Source organism: Micropterus salmoides, unplaced genomic scaffold (assembly GCF_014851395.1).
Source record: "Micropterus salmoides isolate LMB-PRFRI ecotype aquatic unplaced genomic scaffold, ASM1485139v1 Ms_hic_scaffold_9, whole genome shotgun sequence".
In the NCBI taxonomy this organism is placed as follows: domain Eukaryota; kingdom Metazoa; phylum Chordata; class Actinopteri; order Centrarchiformes; family Centrarchidae; genus Micropterus; species Micropterus salmoides.
This window is the reverse complement of record NW_024044681.1, coordinates 22,334,983-22,351,871: the sequence shown is the minus strand read 5'-3', so window position 1 is coordinate 22,351,871 and position 16,889 is coordinate 22,334,983. Positions and strand designations below refer to the sequence as shown.

The window sequence follows — 16,889 nt, the reverse complement described above, 5'->3', positions numbered from 1 at the left end:
GGGGCTCAAAGGGAAATAAAACAAGTCTCTTTCTTCTTTTAATCTTATTTTCAAGTCTGAGAAACACTAAGCACATTTGTAGATGAACGGGCCAAAAAAAACAACATTGTCACATTTATCAAGACAATTTCTAAGCTGAACACATGAATGAAAATCAGCAAAATAATGTACGTATAGGTATTAAATGAGGTACACAATAATAGACAAAAAAAAAAAAAAAATTCAAAGTTAAAGAGCCTTTTGCAGTCCCAACACTATACTTTAGATGTCTAAAAATAAACTGGGGGGGGGGGCAATTTGACATTGGCTGGAGGGATTGTCATTCTCACAATTTCATGCTGTTAAAACATTACTTTGCTCCTCAATAAGATCCTTTGAAAAATAGATTAAAAACTCATACAGATTGGGGGGGGGTTAGGACAGATGGAAATATTTATAATTGTCCAGATACATGTAAGTTTACATTCAAAATCAAATAAAAAGAGCAATTGCTAAAAAATATAAAAAGTTAAAAATCACACTGCAGTTGGAAAATAGACATTAAAATGTCAGGACAAATTTGCAGCACAAGGACCAACTCAACAGCTAGCAATCAATAATCTAAAGCAGGATTCTTTAAAAAGAAAAATGAATAGGATTTCAAAAAAAACAAAAACATAACACTGCAGGTAATTTGTAAAAAGCGAACAAAATACATGAACATGTAATAAAACTTTCATTCAGCATTCCACAGGTTTTCATTTTAGTCTAGCAGGCTTGTGGCTGTGAATCCTGACAGACATTGATGGAATGTAATACATGTCTAAAAATGGTCACCTACTAAGTGACATTATATTTGCAGACATGGCTGTATAGCTTAACAATTTGCTGAAAAATGTTTGCTTTGTCTTATACCTGCTCATTTTCAGGCAGGCTGATAAAATGTCAGATTTTAACAAAACAAAGTAGCATGACTTTCCTTCCGTATCACTTCCCAGATAAAAGTAAAATGTGACCCCCGAGAGAATGACAAAATTAACTGTACTGACGTTAACGACTACAAAACAACCAACCTGGGCCGTTTGTTCCTGGAAGCCTAACCATTGTCTGAGAGGTGAAATCCCAGTACAAGTTGGCCAAGTTGAGTGAATAATTCTATTATATTTAGTACTGACTGATTGTTCTTCAGTGTAGAAGTAGGGAATCTTAACAACGATCAATGTGATAACTTTGCAACGTGTCCTACAAGTTCTACCTAACAAGGTAACAGCACTGACCCTGCCTGGCCAAAATGTAGCCGATATGTGTTAATGTACAGTTTTATGGCATAGCGGTTGCCAGTGGGATAAGAACTTGTTATGCTCTAATTAACAAGAGCATCTGAGGCATCTGCATCCCAGCAGACACAGTGATAGACAGCAAAGCACGTCTCCAAACCCCCTTCTCAGCAGTCAGGGGTATAAAGCTTACAGTTTGTGTCCAAATTTCAAATGTTATACCTCAAAAAATGAGCAACATTACGCTCTTCATAACAACCAAAGTCTGATGAGACACCTGGTACTTCATATTCTGTGTAACCCTTATTTTCTAACACCAGTACGACCAACAAGTAAAAGCTCAAATGCACACAGTACATGGCTCCAAGGGTCAACATCACCCTGTCACCTCAGCCTAGTCTGTGAGTAAAACCTTGCTAATAGCAAATCTGACAACACTGGCATACATGAGTTTACTCTTAGATAACTAAATTCAAAACACTCATCACAGCTCTTAGTAATAGTGGCATATCTGCAGCCTGCTGCCTGGATCATTCTTCCCTGGGCTGAAGAAAGGATAGACAGGCTCCTCAAAGCAGGTGTCAAACATGAAAAGTCTCTTCATTGTGACGGCGTCATAGAAACTAAGACGCCCGTTGTCATAGTCCAGGTACACACCGACCCGAGGAGAGTTCCAGTAGTCAGCGACTGGGATGCGCCCATCTTCTCCGTTGGCATACAGCCGGTCCTGCAGACAAAGGCTCCAGTATCCCGCAGAGGGAGTGAGGCTGACGAAGCCCTTCCTGTTGCTGCACTCAGTGGTGACTCCCAGGTACCACACACCTTTGTCCTTCACATCCACCTCCCAGTAATGCTGGCCGCTGGCGTACTGGGCTGTGGCAAGAACACCACAGAACCGGGTGAAGCGGGCTGGCAGGTCTGGCTCCTGGTTACGAACACGGCCCTCTTCCACTTTTGTGTCAAAGTCTGAGATAAGCAGGTTCGGGTGAGCAGTGTCTGGGTCTAAGGTGAGGTTCTGAGGCACTACGCAGAAAGAGATAGGTAGAGATTAGTACATTTGGAAAAATGTTATGTTTTTCATCCAAGAAAACTGGCAGATTTACAAACCAGAAACAATTGGCATTCATTGCTGCAGTGGAAGTAGGCCAACAACTTACATTATTTTCAAATACAGTGAAACCAACCTCTGTCATGTCCTATGGTTGCATGTTTTTGGTTTGCTTCGCATCTTTAATTTTAGTATAACCAATAGCTATATCCAAATTGTCATACTAAATACTACATGCAAACAAGCTTACAATTCAATATGTAGAATGTAGTCTGTGTTGCGTAATATGCATAATCAGACCTTCAATGAGGCAGTTGTGTCCTTTCAAACACTCGAAGAACACTTGCCATTTATAATATTTTTTAATCATCATCTTGCTAAAAACAAACAAAAACATTAGGATTTAGAATTTCTTCAGCTACTACTCCTTTGTTTTCTGTCATATGGTCTTGAAATATCCCTTTTATGAGGGCGTTTTGCCTCTATTGCAATGGCACAGTACGACGTAAAAGCTGTAAAAGACGCATAAAACATGGGAAGAAATATTTCCTTTACTACACAAACACAACAGTACACTTGCTTTTGCACACAGCATCATAATCAATAGTTTTGAGAGCACAATAAATTCATCCATTATCTATACCAATTTATCCTTTGCAAGGTTGTCTGACACATAGACAATCATTGATGTCTATGAACAATTAAACTGCTCTTCTTTGGCCTGTGCTGAACATGCTCCAAACTATGGAGATGGACTTGAGGACAACACTGTAACATCCACTAACCTATGTTATTAATGACATTCACAATTTAATATATTGTTCTAGCATGTATATATTACCCAACTATAAATCCTGATCACTGTATATAGTGAGTCATGTAGTGTACATCAGATGGTGTGATAGACCATCTTGTTGTCTATCAATTTGACAGAGACGTAACAATTCCATCATAATCTGTCATTTTAATTTCCTTTAAAATCCACTTTTCATATCACCTACATAAAGCAGATGAATGATTTTTACCTCCTTGCTGCAACCTGCTTCCCGCGGTGGCTGACGGACATTATCAGTATTACTTGCTCGTCTTCACCATCGTACCAATTCCTCTGTTTTTCACCTCGTCAACCATCAAACAATTATTGGGCTTTCTAAAAGAAACTTCAGACCCTGAACTGCCGTGACATTTTGCGATAACTAGGATATGTAGCGATATAGCCTACCAACACGATGGCTAAAGCCAGCCAGACAACAAGGTCATGAATGTGAGATCAAAGACAAGGCTCCTAGACATTGTATGTTGTTGGTCATCGTTTCCTTTTTTTAGGCATTTGTTGTTGTTTTTTTAAACAGTTATGCACATATTTTTCACCTATTTGTATGAACATAATAGTTTTGTGTTTATTTTTACCTTTTAGCTCTTTGTACAACTTTGTTGTGCTTTTTTTTAGCTGCATGGCTATTTCTAGCTTCCTGTAAATTGTTCCATGTGTCAGTACATTGAGAGCTACTTAACCTTGAGCCTGTGAAGCTGGTTCTCACTATGCCGCCCACATTAAATGTAATTAAGATAAATACATTTGAATAACTTGTCTGTATACTGCCAGTCCTAGACTTCAAATACTACAAATAACACTTTTGACTGTGCTCAGTGCATGATTCTGTGCGTAGAGTAAGCTTACTGGTATGCAGCACGTGCATCATCTTCTTCCACATGATAAGCTGGAAGGGCCCTGAGAAGTCTGTAAATTCAGTCTGACAATTAACAGTCTCAAGAGATGTGAAAGGCTTGCAATGAATGACTCTGGGAAGGAAAAAAAAAAAAAAAAAAAAAAATATAGATTAAACAAAGGGTACATTTTAAATTGGATATTTATAGGTCCATATTTGAAAAAAAAAAAACAAACAAACAACAACTGTAAGTTACTTACTCGTTAAATGTCTGAGCAAGACTCTGTTGAAAGAACAAAAAGACATATTTTGATAATTACTATTGAACACACCTCGTATCTTTTAGTCTCAAGAGAATTTCGTTTATAGTCAGAGGCTGGTTTAATGTGCAATTTAAAACACTAAGAAATGCACCTCATGTTCTCATCTAACACTTCAGGGATATATTTTTAAAAATAAATTCAGTGCAGTATTTCTTAGTCATTTCTCAGTTCACGTCAGTGTGCAATAAAGATTATGTAAAACACTGTCCCATCTCAACTGCGAAGCTCTAACATAGGCATGGCGATTTAAGAGTTAAATCACCTGTGAATCAGAGGGCTGATATGTTAGACTGACCTCAAAGCTAGTTTTCCCACTAATGTGGCTGTGGATAGTAGCTATAGCTTTGTCCACAACTGCCGCCTCCGTCTCCACGGTCTTCAAGTTGTCGTCTATGACGGCCATCGTGGCCACTTCCTCAGCATCCAGGCTCTCAAGCAGGGAGTCTCTCTCATCTAGCAAGAATTGGACCAAGGCACCGACATCCGCTTCAATCTTCTCCTTGAGCCTCTGTTTCTTCACCTGGAGGACAGAGAGGGGTTCAGAGGATCAGGATGATGGATGAGTTAGGTGTTAACTACCATTTCAGTGCAAGGTGTACTGTAATGTTTATTCACTCAAGTACTTCATATCCATTTATTAGGCTTCCTGGCTGGTTTGCAATATTGCATTTAACTGAACTGATAAAATTGGTAAGTTAGAGAAAGTTGTAATCTTGAAAGACCACTTGGTCTAAAGGTGTGCTATATTAACAAAAATTCTCTAGATATTTTCTGGGACAATATTTGGCATTCTTCAAAAATGTGTTTTTAAAAGTAACGTAGGCAGTAAAGCATAGCAGAGGAGGAAGAGATGAAAAAAAAAAAAAAAAAAAAAAAAAAAAAGAGTGCGTTATGGGTTAGCCACCCGGTGAATGGCGGCAGACAGAGAGCAATGGGTCAGCAATAAGCCCATAGTTTAGCAGTAATGTACAGTGTAGGTTACAATGGCCAGTGAATAAAGATTGCAGCTTCTTAAGACTAAAGCAGAGTCATGAGCTTATGCTTGTTTAACTCTAGCACGTGTACTGCATGCATGACAGTGAATGCATGGACAAGGTGTTTTTTGTAAAGTAACTGACATAGCCTACTCGATAATGTCTGCTTACACATCATCAAAACGATCATTATCGTACATATTGCACACCCCTCACTTGAACCAAAACAACATGTATGATACCAGCAAAAAATGTGCATAAAAACAAAAAAGGTCCATTCCATACCCTCACTTCACTTTTAGTGCGTTCATCAGCCGTCATAATCTTTACACATTGAGACTTCTGCCAGTTGAGCTCCATTAGCCTCAGTTTCAGTTCCATCTGTAACAAACACGTACATCACGACACATGCACACAGGAAAATAGGACATAATGAATCATCATCATCACAGAAGATAATACATCATAGCAAATTCATACATACCTTCATGTCATTCACAACCTCAGGCACTGGTGCTACCTCATGATGTCTGAAATGACAAAACAAATGACCAGGCAAACAGTGTCAGGTGGAGTTCACTTGTAAATAAAGAAGTAGTGTTGACATTCAGTGTTTCATACCAAACCACATGTGTATCCTTAAAGTCTATCAAAAAGTGTTGAAGTGCATTTCCTTCCTCAAAACATTTTAAACAAACCAAAAATAAAGTCTTTTTCACAAGATGTTAATACAAACAAAATGGGGACCCACATTGCTCTATAGCACAATTCATAGTTTTCAGTCACGTGACATGCGCGGTGACCCGGAGGGCAAACAACAATATTTGGATCACCTTTCAACTTAAGAAATAGAAATGAACACAAACTGCAAGTGTTGGGCATATTCGATCCATATAATATTACAGCATCCACTGCCGCATTTCTACTGTTAATAACCGCTGCGACTGCGATAATTTACTTTTACTTTTACTTACTTTTACTTTTACTTTTACTTTTACCTTCTAGGGAATCCCTCACCTAACACAGCTCAGGCTTGTCTCCTCCTCAATTAGTGCATCCAAAAGCACAACCATCCAGCATTTTTGCAACGCAAAAGTAACAAACTCAAATTAACATTGTATCACTTGCTTCCTGGTTGGCAGGCAGCGAAGAAAAACAAACATCTTTTTTGGCCCTCCAAGGGAGTGTTTTCCTTGGAATGTGACGTCACTTGAAAGCTATGAAATTCATAGTTTTCACGTGACATCACATTCACAATTCATTGGTCAAAAACTCCACAGAGAACCTTTTAAGAAGAAAAAAAAACCCACACAAAAAACAAAAACACAGGAGTAATTTCCCAAAGATGCATTTCAACAAACTGACTGTATGCTTGATGAAATCTTACTTCCATTCACATTGAAAAAAAGATGCACACAGCCCCGTTGCTTAGCAATTTAATCACCCTCGACAAGATATCACCAACCCTGACATTTGTTAAAGTGCTTGGATTGTCCATGTGAATTTGTGCAGTCGTATCAAATGTCCTCTGCAATGGAAGATAGCACTACTGTTTGGATCCGTTTTTCCCTTTACCACTTTCTTCACCCAAACACAGACAGAAATATTCGCTGGCTGAGATTGTAAAGGAATGCAGTCAAGTACATGTTTCTTAAACATAATGATCAAAAGCAAAAGACACTGTCGATAACAGTGTACATTACTAATTCAAACGGGTTGAAGTTGTCTGTTATAGTACATTTTCACAGACAAATAACAGTAAACAGACTTAAAACTTTTAGGTCTGTAGTCCACTCTTTTCATTATGAATGGTATTGATTTATACAGTTAATTTTAAACAAGGACAATTCTAAATTCTTGAAGTCAAAATTATAATCCAGTCATTCAAAGTCCAACTGAAAGCATATTTGGTCATTTTTGTAGTCAAAAACAATGTCAATGTGTTTAAGATATATTGTTAATAAAAACATGTCTGTCTGATTAACAGCAGCTGGCACCACTACAAAACCAATACATTTAACAAATTCCTCCCTTCTGGTTTTTAAAATAGACAGAAAAACGCCATTAACTTTCAGCTGAATTTACTAATTTCACATTAGAATTTGGCCAATACCTTCAAATTCTCAACTGTCATTAAACTGGAAGCTTATTACAACGGTTTAAAAATACAACAAACTAAAAAGGCACAATGTGGTAATACACTGTTGAAATTTTGAGGCCAGCAGGCACAGATAAGAGAGTTGGTAAATTACAGGGAACCACGGGGACATCAAAGTCATCAATGGAGCAACACGCATCGTGTGGGGCAAGGCAAGAGACACTGATTTATTAATAAGCTAAGTAAAGTATAATATTTATCACTAGTATTTCAGAGTGTGGCTGGTAGAACATCACCAAACCCTGAGAGAGTAAAAGGGACAATAATGTGCTGTAAAACAGATGTAAACAAAACGGACCTAAACAGATCAAAAGCACAGATTACGCTAGCAAATAGGGTGGAACTTAGTACACGGTATGTTCATGATAAAGCTATGGCCTGATAAAGGCAGGTGGGATTTAATTTTCAGAGCAAACAAAAAGAAAAAAATCACAAAAAACAAACAACAACAACAACAACAACCACACACACACACCATAATATCCCCATATTAAAAAGTTGAGAACACGACCAACCTGTGTGCTCTAGACTCCCTGCATACTACACAGATGGGCCTCTTATCAGTCTGGCAGTATAATTTCAGCTCTTCTCCGTGTTGTTCACACTTTCCATCTACTTTGACGGGCTTAGAGGGTGTAGGACAAGACCCTAGGCACTCCAGATCGTCCAGTTTGGCCACCAGGTTCTGCACCAGGTAGTTTTTAGTGAAGCTCCTCTTGTTGAACACCTGGGAAAACAAACAGAGCAACTGAGAAATACGCAGAAACCAGCTTGTACCAAAGCTTAAACTAAGTTTTTACAGTGTGTAAAATATGTGTAGTAATGTTATTTATTCTGAAGCTCCTTAATAGCTAACGTTAAGTTTGTTTTCATTCGTGTCTTCTAACTGATAATTTAGCATTAGCTAGCCCGCTGCCATAACAACGGTAACGTTAGCCACGAAATGCACCGCGTAACGTTAACGTTACTTAATGTCACTTATCCAAAAACAGCTGTCAACCAGCTACACTAAATTTGCTGATAAACACTGGGACGTAATACTGTCACAAGCGTACCAAAAATTGTTTGGAGAAAGAAAAACACGGTACAAAATACCGCTACAGATAACGTGTATGAACTAACGTTAATGTTAACTTAACGCTACCGTTCGGCATTGAGGGCACTGGTACCCGTAGTCTCCGCCATTTTCATCCCAGTGCATGCAGATGCAAAACCGACAGAAATTGTGTCCGCATTTCAGTATGACAGGGTCTTTGAAGAAGTCCAAACAAATTGCACATGTGAGCTCTTTCCTCAGGTCGTCTCCAGCTGCTCCAGCAGTAGCCATGTTTATCAGCCAAAAGAAGCACAACAGTGCTACTGCAGGAAGTGAAGGAAAAGGAGGGAGGGAAGAGGGCACATTTGTGGTGCGTCATTTCCAATCAATTAACCAATCAGATACTCCCCCCCCCCCCCTCTCTCTCTCTCTCTCTCTCTCTCTCTCTGTCTCTCTCTCCTTCTCTCTCTCTGTCTCTCCGTGTATGTGTTTGTGCAACTACCGCGGTATTCCGTGAAAACTGACACTTCTCACTTCTAAGGCCACTGTCCGGTGAGGGGAGTATAATAAAATAAAACTTTTGGTGTTATTTGGAGATGCTACTGGCATGGGGTAGGGCAGTGGTTCTTAAACCTTTTCACATCAAGGACCCCTGAACTGACACAAATTAGACCAGGACCCCCATATGATAAGATTTTGTCCCATGGTCCCCATCTGCATTTTTGCTTTCAGATATTTTATTACAAAAAGTTTATGAAAACTATGACCAAAATAGTCATATATTTTGTCTTTGTGTTAGGATGGATGGAATAATAGTGAAAATAAACTATTCACCCAATTGACCCTTAGCTAAGCCACGCCCCCCTTAGTTACTGTTGCTAAGACCGACAAACTGTCGTAGCTGTCAGACTTTTATCACGGCACTGCCACTGTCTATAACAGAGAAATATTGTCTAAGTTTTGGAAAAAGCGATCTCAGAAAGAAGCAGACAGTTTTGCAGTTGCATTCTGCATTTGAAGGTTGTATTCAGGCTGTCAAACAGACGTGAAAAAAACAAAGACAGAAGCTTAAGCCTACCGATCACAGTGTAAAAGTGAACCATTTTATTACCTGACTATTGAGAAACAGGACTACTAAATTAAGGATCAACACTGTTTGTGTACAGCTGGGTATCTCTGTTCACTATTACAATCATTAAAAAGCAGAACAGTAGGGCTTTATAACATTACATTCAGTAGTAAGTTAGCTAGCGTTAGTTAACTAACATTAAATTAGGAACAATGCACAGCCTACATTTTTTCTGGATTTGTTTTAGGTTTTGGAAAGGGAATAAATCATACTTGTCCTTTCAACCTCTCTGGGTAGCAACTGTAACTATTACAAGTGCCCCAGGAACAGCGTTTGACCATATCTTGGAAAAATACAGCAAAGAAAAGATAGAAAACGACTCTTTTTTTGCATTAGAGTCAATGGAGTGCAGACATGAAAGTGGTGGACCTCAGTTAGAGCGAGTCCTATACTGCGCTGTGATTGGCCAGCTGCGTATTCGGGGCGTGGCTTAGCGAAGGGTCAATTGCTGGGGACCCACTGTAACCACATAATCACCTTAACTGATTATAATTTGCTAATGAATGAACTTTTAAAATGTGTGCTTGGTAAATGGTCTGTACTTTGTATAGAGCCCTCTAGTCTTTCCAACCGCTCGAAGCGTTTCACACTACATCACATTCACCCCTTTCACATGCATTCATACACTGATGGAGAGAGGCTAAGGTGCCTCTGCCATCGGAAGCAGAATTACACATTCACAGGGAGCAATTTGGGGTTCAGTATCTTGCCCAAGGATACTTCGACATGCAGACTGGGGGGAGCCGGGGATCGAACCACAGTGGACGGCCGCTCTACCCCGTGAGCCACATTTGCCCCTTTTGTGAGTCGTACATATAAACTGAGCTGTTTTTAACTTGTTAGGGACAAGTCCAAGTCAGGTAACCATTGAGACAAGTCTATTTCAAGTCTAAACTCTTAGCCAACCAAACCAGGTCTCAAGTCCTTGAGGGCAAACTGCTAATCAATTGGAAGTTTAACAGATCTCTGAATTCTAACCATTAAAATATTATATAGCTATATATACATACATACTGTTTTCTAGCTGAGATGATGTGCTTTCAATAGGCACAATTGTTTGTTTTGCTATGCCTGTGCATTATTTATTTTTCATTTGTCCGAGACTTTAACAGGTCAAAACATGACATTTCAATGTTTTTTGCTTTCCAGTCTCAAGTCAAGTCAAATCTTTAAGGAGTAAAGTCTCAAGTATGCTCACTCTTAAAGCAGTTAAGTCCAATCCAGTCTGAATTAAGTGATGTCTCAAATTTCAACATATCTGCATAAATACCGAGTAAATCAACAACAACCGGTAAGCAACAATATTTATTCTTAAATACATACATAAAAACCCATTCATAAAAAGACACAAACTGAATATCAAGTTTGATTGTGCTAAAATTGTCATATACATGGGGATAACTGGCTGTGGGGTATACACTGCATTGCATAGCTTGGATTGGCATGTGAGGGATGTGACTCAAAAAGTGCATTTGATGTCAAACATGGTGTTATTTCCGAATTCACCAGGGCCAAAAAAAAAAAAATCACAGCCTGGTTTCAGCAGACTATTAGTTGTATAAACCTCTGTGACACACCTCAGCTGATTTCCGGCTCATATTCACATCACATTAGCTAGCCCTGATAAATATTGGAAATAATTATACAATGATGAATGACAACACCATAATAAGACAAATATTTAGAAACACTGATCTCAGCATGTTGTATATCCATAGCAGAGTAAGACACAGGTTTAACAACACATGTAAACAAGAATTTTCACCAGTGATATCAACAAGATAATGAGACAGCAGATTATATCAAATGTCTCAAACACAAAATTTGTCATGGTGACATACTGATTTGTAAGCAGCTATTTTGTTTGCATCCTTCGTTGGAAAAACATGACTCAGAACACTGAAATCCCACACAGCACTAGTGACAAATAAACCTTACGGGAACATAATGTGAGAAGAATAGGGGTCACATCATTGGATATGGATACAATATTTGCATGTTCACAGCACCACACTTATTAGCAGTGTAACACAGAGGTGGAAATCTCTGTAGAGATTCTCTTCAGTCAACAGTAGTAAATTGTGTTACAACACACAGTCCATTCTCTGTAAAAGAAATAACTCCTGAGATGAGTGTCTTTATACATTAGGTACCTTAACCAGTGTTTAAAAAAAAAAGAAGAAACATTATGCCCAAAGTATTTTGAATAAATATGACAATATCACAGAAACACACAGTGGAGCAACAACACTGCAAGGGTGGATAGCAGTAAACATTGTGGTAACAGAAGCAGTGATGAGCTATAAACACATAACAAAGTAAATTACTGGGTTTACAAAAATACAAACAGTACCGTATGAGAAAAAAAACAAACAATGGGAACAACTCAACTCATCAGCAACAGAAATGCTCAATACATCTAGGAAAGCATTCCTCATCATATGGCAAACAAAATAAAGAACAGTAGACATAGTGAATTAAAAAATGATTAGGTGGTTAATTAACAAAAATTCTGACAGCAGTGGTGTTCATCTCCTAAGAGAGTGCTGCAGGGTGAGTTCACAGATAAGTAACAAGTGGTGGCATCTTGTGTTTTTCATTACACATTGTGTAATCCAGAATGACTGTCCCAGCAACCATTTCAGGACAGAATCGTAGGCCTAAAGGCACAGTTTACCCCAGAATGGATATCAATCTACCTAATGCAGCATAGTCTTAAATGGTTTGTGGCCAAACACTATGGGTTTAATATTTATAATAACTCCAATATTTACTTTTCAATTGCCAATATTTTCCTAAATGATATGATCCCCTGGCAAAGGATGGACAGTAGGTGATATTATACTGGACTTCAATGGACTGGTTTTTTTACTAAATACTTGGAATATGCTGCACAATATGTGTGCCAAAATATAGTTTGTCTTTTGCAAGTTGTGGGAAGGATGGTCTTGTTACCATTTACACTTTGGGAGACACACAAAAGTACCAGAGCTTACAAACTTCAGTGAAGTTTTGACTGACACAGGGGCAGGTAGATAACATCTGAGTGTTCTCTTTGAGATGAACTATTCCTTTCAGTATGAACGTTGACATCATCTAGTCCCCTTTACCCAAGGTACACCTGCAGCAATAAATCTCTGACTTGGCCTGTGTGACACTAGCTTTATGAGAAAAGTGCTCTCCGTAACAGGGACTGTCCTCAAGGGATATAGCTGCTTCAGGCACTTTAACACCATAAAGCCAGTAAGAGGGAAAGGAGAAACCATGCTACTAGCAGCCCTAGTTGGAATGTTTACTGATGACAGCGTACAGGACTGTCGTGCCATTTTCTGTTGCAGTGATCAAGGTATGTAAATGGATCCAATACCGTAGAAATCCCCCCACTAACAGGTGAACACACCAAATAATGCATATGATTAATTTCTGATGTTTGGTGTTATGAAAGTAATATAATACCAGTTTAAAAAAAAAGAAAATCCAAAATTTTAGAAAAGCCCCCACATACTCTTTATCCCTTTGTCCATCTGTCCATCTACATATCCATTGCTCAGACCTCTGAGCTGTTGTGGCAGTCTTGCATCCTCACCACCAGCATGGGCTCCGTACTGACAGACCCTTTCACCACCTCCTGCACCCCCTCCCATCCCTCTTTTCCATCCTTTTGTCTGGATCTCAGGACCAGAACGATGGTGACAATAACAAGGACAGTCAGCAGCAGCCCCACCAGTGCTCCCACCACAGTCACCAGCCCCTTTTCTTCCTCAGCTGCGTTCAGCTCACTAGGTGCCAGCCCATTGGTAAAGAGTTCATTAGACCCCCCTGCTCGCTTGGTGCGGTCCAAAGCGATGTGCATAATATTGGTACCACGGTTGTTGTCTGCTCCAATATCCTCAGCGATCTCTGGGATGTCATTGCCAGCTGACCTCCTGGAGCGATGACCTGATGGGGTCAAGGCGAGATTGTTGCTTGTGGAAACCAAGGAGTGGTACTCCAGGCTGCGCTTTCCAATGCCTCTGTTGGCATTCTCTTTGGAGCGGACTGTATAAATGGTGTGAATGTACCACTCACGGCCTGCAGCAACCTGAGAAAAACAGAAAATTATGCATATCTTAGAATTATGTTTAATTTACAAAATGACTGATATTTGGCACATAACAGAAAGCAAACAGAAGTGATCCAAATGAACACATCTTGACACAATACAACATAAAACCATAATACCAGTCGAAGCAATATGAGTACAGTACTGTACATACAATAGTGGAGTGGAAAAGCCTACGTGTTCCAAGCTCTCTTCATATCCCAGCTTCACAACTGTGCCCAAAATCGCACAAGCACAGTAACACTTTGAACTTCTGAAGTTTTATACATTGAATGACAAAGTTGCTTACTTTTGTAGCTGATGGTTCACAATACACATCTGACTTGCTATAAAGAACAGTAAGATGTAGAATACCTGGAACATGGCTGTAGAGTCCAACCTAAAGCCATCAGACCCTGGCTGTCTGACGAGGGACAGGGCTGATGGATCGTCCACTGCCAGCACAGCATTAAAACTGACATCACCGAACAGACGTGCCTGTGTCTCTGGCTGAGCCTTGTCCTGGCGATATGTATTAGATTGAATTGTAAGGACATTTATTTTTACTTTTTCTGTTGTTGTATAATGTTATTTTGCATCTCTCTGGATACTAAAATTGCAACATTAAAAACCTTATTATACTCACAAGAATCTTGAATCTGTATAGCAATGATGGGGAGTCAGCCAGGCATCCAAATTCAAACTTGGTTGGGTTGTACTTTGGTACATATCCGTCAGCACCAGTGCAGAGGAACACCTTCTCTATGCTACAGAAGAAGGAGTCTCCCAGATTTTGCACCGGGTCCACCATCACACGGCCGTAGATCGTATCAGCTGAAAACCATGATGTATTGGTTGTATCCCAGGTGTTAATTTCCGACTGTGAATTCAATGCTTTTCAGCTCAAATCTCAGATCTTTTAAATACCATGCAACAACATAACTTTCAATAAAACAAAAAGATGATTTAATTTTCACTGTGAGGGATTAGCTACAGTAGGTCAAGCAAGGCCCAAATCCTGAGCGGACATGAACTCAATCCAATGTCTAACTGAAAGGTAGAAAATTAATCTAAAAACCTGACAGCTTTGCAAAATTGACGGATGTAAATGAAAAGCAAATTCCACCTGTAGCTTATAGAATAAAAACATCTCTAAGCGCTAGCATAGGCTTTTAAATCTACACTGCACAGATGACTTCGTTAAACCTAGTAAGAGACTTACCCTCAGAAAAGGCTACGTCGCTCTCTTGACCGAAACCCATGGAGCCATCAGAAAGCCATAAGCTCCTCTTGGACAGCAGGAACATCTGAGTGTTCAGACTGAATTCCAATGCAACTGGGTCGCTCACCTAAAGAAGGACATCATAACGGAGAGAGCGAGCCAGTGACAGAGTGACAGAAAGAAGGAAAATCCTTCCCATAACAAAGAAACATGCCACTTTTGGATCTTAAGGTACAAACTAAGACTGCCTTACTTGCTGGAATCTGATGTCTAGATCGAATGTGACTGGTTCTCTTGGACTGCAGACGGGTGGAACAGTGTATTCCATATTCTGTGCTGTTGTACATGGGATCAGCTTCACTGTGTAGGTCCCGGAGTAGTCTCTCACCTGTACAGAGCAGAAGGGACAGATAGTCTTTATCTACTCGAGCATACAGATTTATACAACGGATGTTTAATGTCGTGCACCAGGGCACAAACAAATTCCAGTCATACTTACCGCAAAGTCAGACGTGAAGGTCCACTGCTGGACTGGCTGGTTGTAGGTGGGCTCACTCCTCACTAAGGTGAGGTTAAAGGTCAGGCCAGGGTTGTCCACACTCATCACCATGGATGACATGGAGGTTGCTTTGTAATGTATAATGACAAGAAGAGAAGTTCATAATGGAGGAGTGATTGAAATACGATGGCCATTAAATTAATCAATAAAGCAATGTTTGTGTAGCTCCAAGGATGTTGATGCTGACTACTCAGGAATAGTAAAACTGATATAGTTACAATTATCTGTCAGTCTCACCTGCTGTTTTTATTCTGCCTCCAGAATGAGACTGTATAAAGAGACCCCTGAACCGAGCCTTGGTGCGGAAGTTTACTACCAAACGTCCCTGGTCATTGATACGCATGCTGGTTGGATACAACGCACCTGGCAAAAACACACACAAACACATTGGATTCTACTAAAACTGTTTTCGATTTGGATGACACTGAATCCAGAAACACAAACTGTAATGTTCTCACAGTCTTTGGAACTTACCCTGTAGCTCGGCCTGCGGGGGGCTGCCGATTCCGTCCTTCCAGAGAATGGCCGTGTCGTACACGAAAGTGAGGCGCAGCTCTGACTGTAGGTCAAAGTGCTGCCAGCCACCGGTTCCCACGGGGGAGTGGAACACATAGGAGACGTAAAGAGGCACACGCAGGGTCACATAGGACTGGACCAGGTTAAGCACCTGTAAGGATGTTTCATGATCAGTGATGAGTGAAGAACTAGGGCTTTCAGAAACAATAGTAAAATTCATCATTGATGAGGCACACTGTAAGCAAGTACTTCTCAACATGTACTGTATGACAACAACTGTATTATCCTTTCAGATAAAGGGGTGATTGCAGGTCAATCTGCTATAATAAGCACTGAGTAGATGTAGCAGATGAACACATTGTTCTCCTCCACAAGGTGCTTGAACTCTTTCACTCCTACTCGGTGTTGTCAAAGATGCAGAAAAGTCTCCCACAGTGGGCAGTGATACAGGCTTCTATTGTTCTTTCCCATCTTGGTTGTCTTGTTTAAGTTTTCCAAGTATTTACAAACTTGATTATTCTTGTTAAATATTATTGATGCACATGTATAATCTCTAAAATCTAATGCAAACTTTGGAAAACAATGATTACATTTACTTTTATTTTGTTACAGTTTTTGTCACAGTTCTACCAAACACCCTTTTCTGAATAATATTCTATATAATTTAAGACCATGTAAACATGTAATCTTATCCATAAAGGCAGCCACTAGGTGTCTCTGCTCACCACCACTCAACTCAATAACTTTGTGTGACTTGAAAGATTTGAACTGTGTGCCCACACAAGTTTGACAAAGCCTGAGTTTGTCTTAGAAACTGATTGAAAATGCACCACATTATCTTTGTTTGACTTGAAGTAATAACACTTTCAATTTGCATAGTCAATTACCAAACTGAATACCGTGCAGGAGATCAAATG

General features: G+C 39.6%; 2 protein-coding genes across 2 annotated transcripts in view; both read right to left on the bottom strand.

Annotated features, from left to right (window-relative positions):
- Positions 1-25: 25 nt before the first annotated feature.
- Positions 26-8,802, bottom strand: trim47 (tripartite motif containing 47). Its single transcript, XM_038708724.1, has 8 exons — positions 8,574-8,802; positions 7,945-8,156; positions 5,756-5,801; positions 5,557-5,652; positions 4,593-4,817; positions 4,235-4,257; positions 3,986-4,107; positions 26-2,279 (listed from the first exon to the last, which is right to left on the bottom strand). The coding sequence occupies exons 1-8, from the start codon at positions 8,754-8,756 to the stop codon at positions 1,750-1,752; spliced, it is 1,437 nt and encodes a 478-aa protein (XP_038564652.1). The 5' UTR covers positions 8,757-8,802; the 3' UTR covers positions 26-1,749.
- Positions 8,803-10,884: 2,082 nt separating this feature from the next.
- The window catches only part of frem2a (FRAS1 related extracellular matrix 2a), a 64,119-nt gene continuing 58,114 nt past the window's right edge, over positions 10,885-16,889 (bottom strand). Inside the window, exons 17-24 of the mRNA XM_038709276.1 lie at positions 15,931-16,123; positions 15,694-15,819; positions 15,397-15,524; positions 15,151-15,285; positions 14,898-15,024; positions 14,322-14,509; positions 14,051-14,197; positions 10,885-13,675 (exon numbers count right to left, since the gene is read on the bottom strand). Of these exons, the coding sequence (XP_038565204.1) occupies positions 13,142-13,675; positions 14,051-14,197; positions 14,322-14,509; positions 14,898-15,024; positions 15,151-15,285; positions 15,397-15,524; positions 15,694-15,819; positions 15,931-16,123 (1,578 nt within the window). The 3' untranslated portion in view covers positions 10,885-13,141. The remainder of the gene's footprint in view (positions 13,676-14,050; positions 14,198-14,321; positions 14,510-14,897; positions 15,025-15,150; positions 15,286-15,396; positions 15,525-15,693; positions 15,820-15,930; positions 16,124-16,889) is intronic.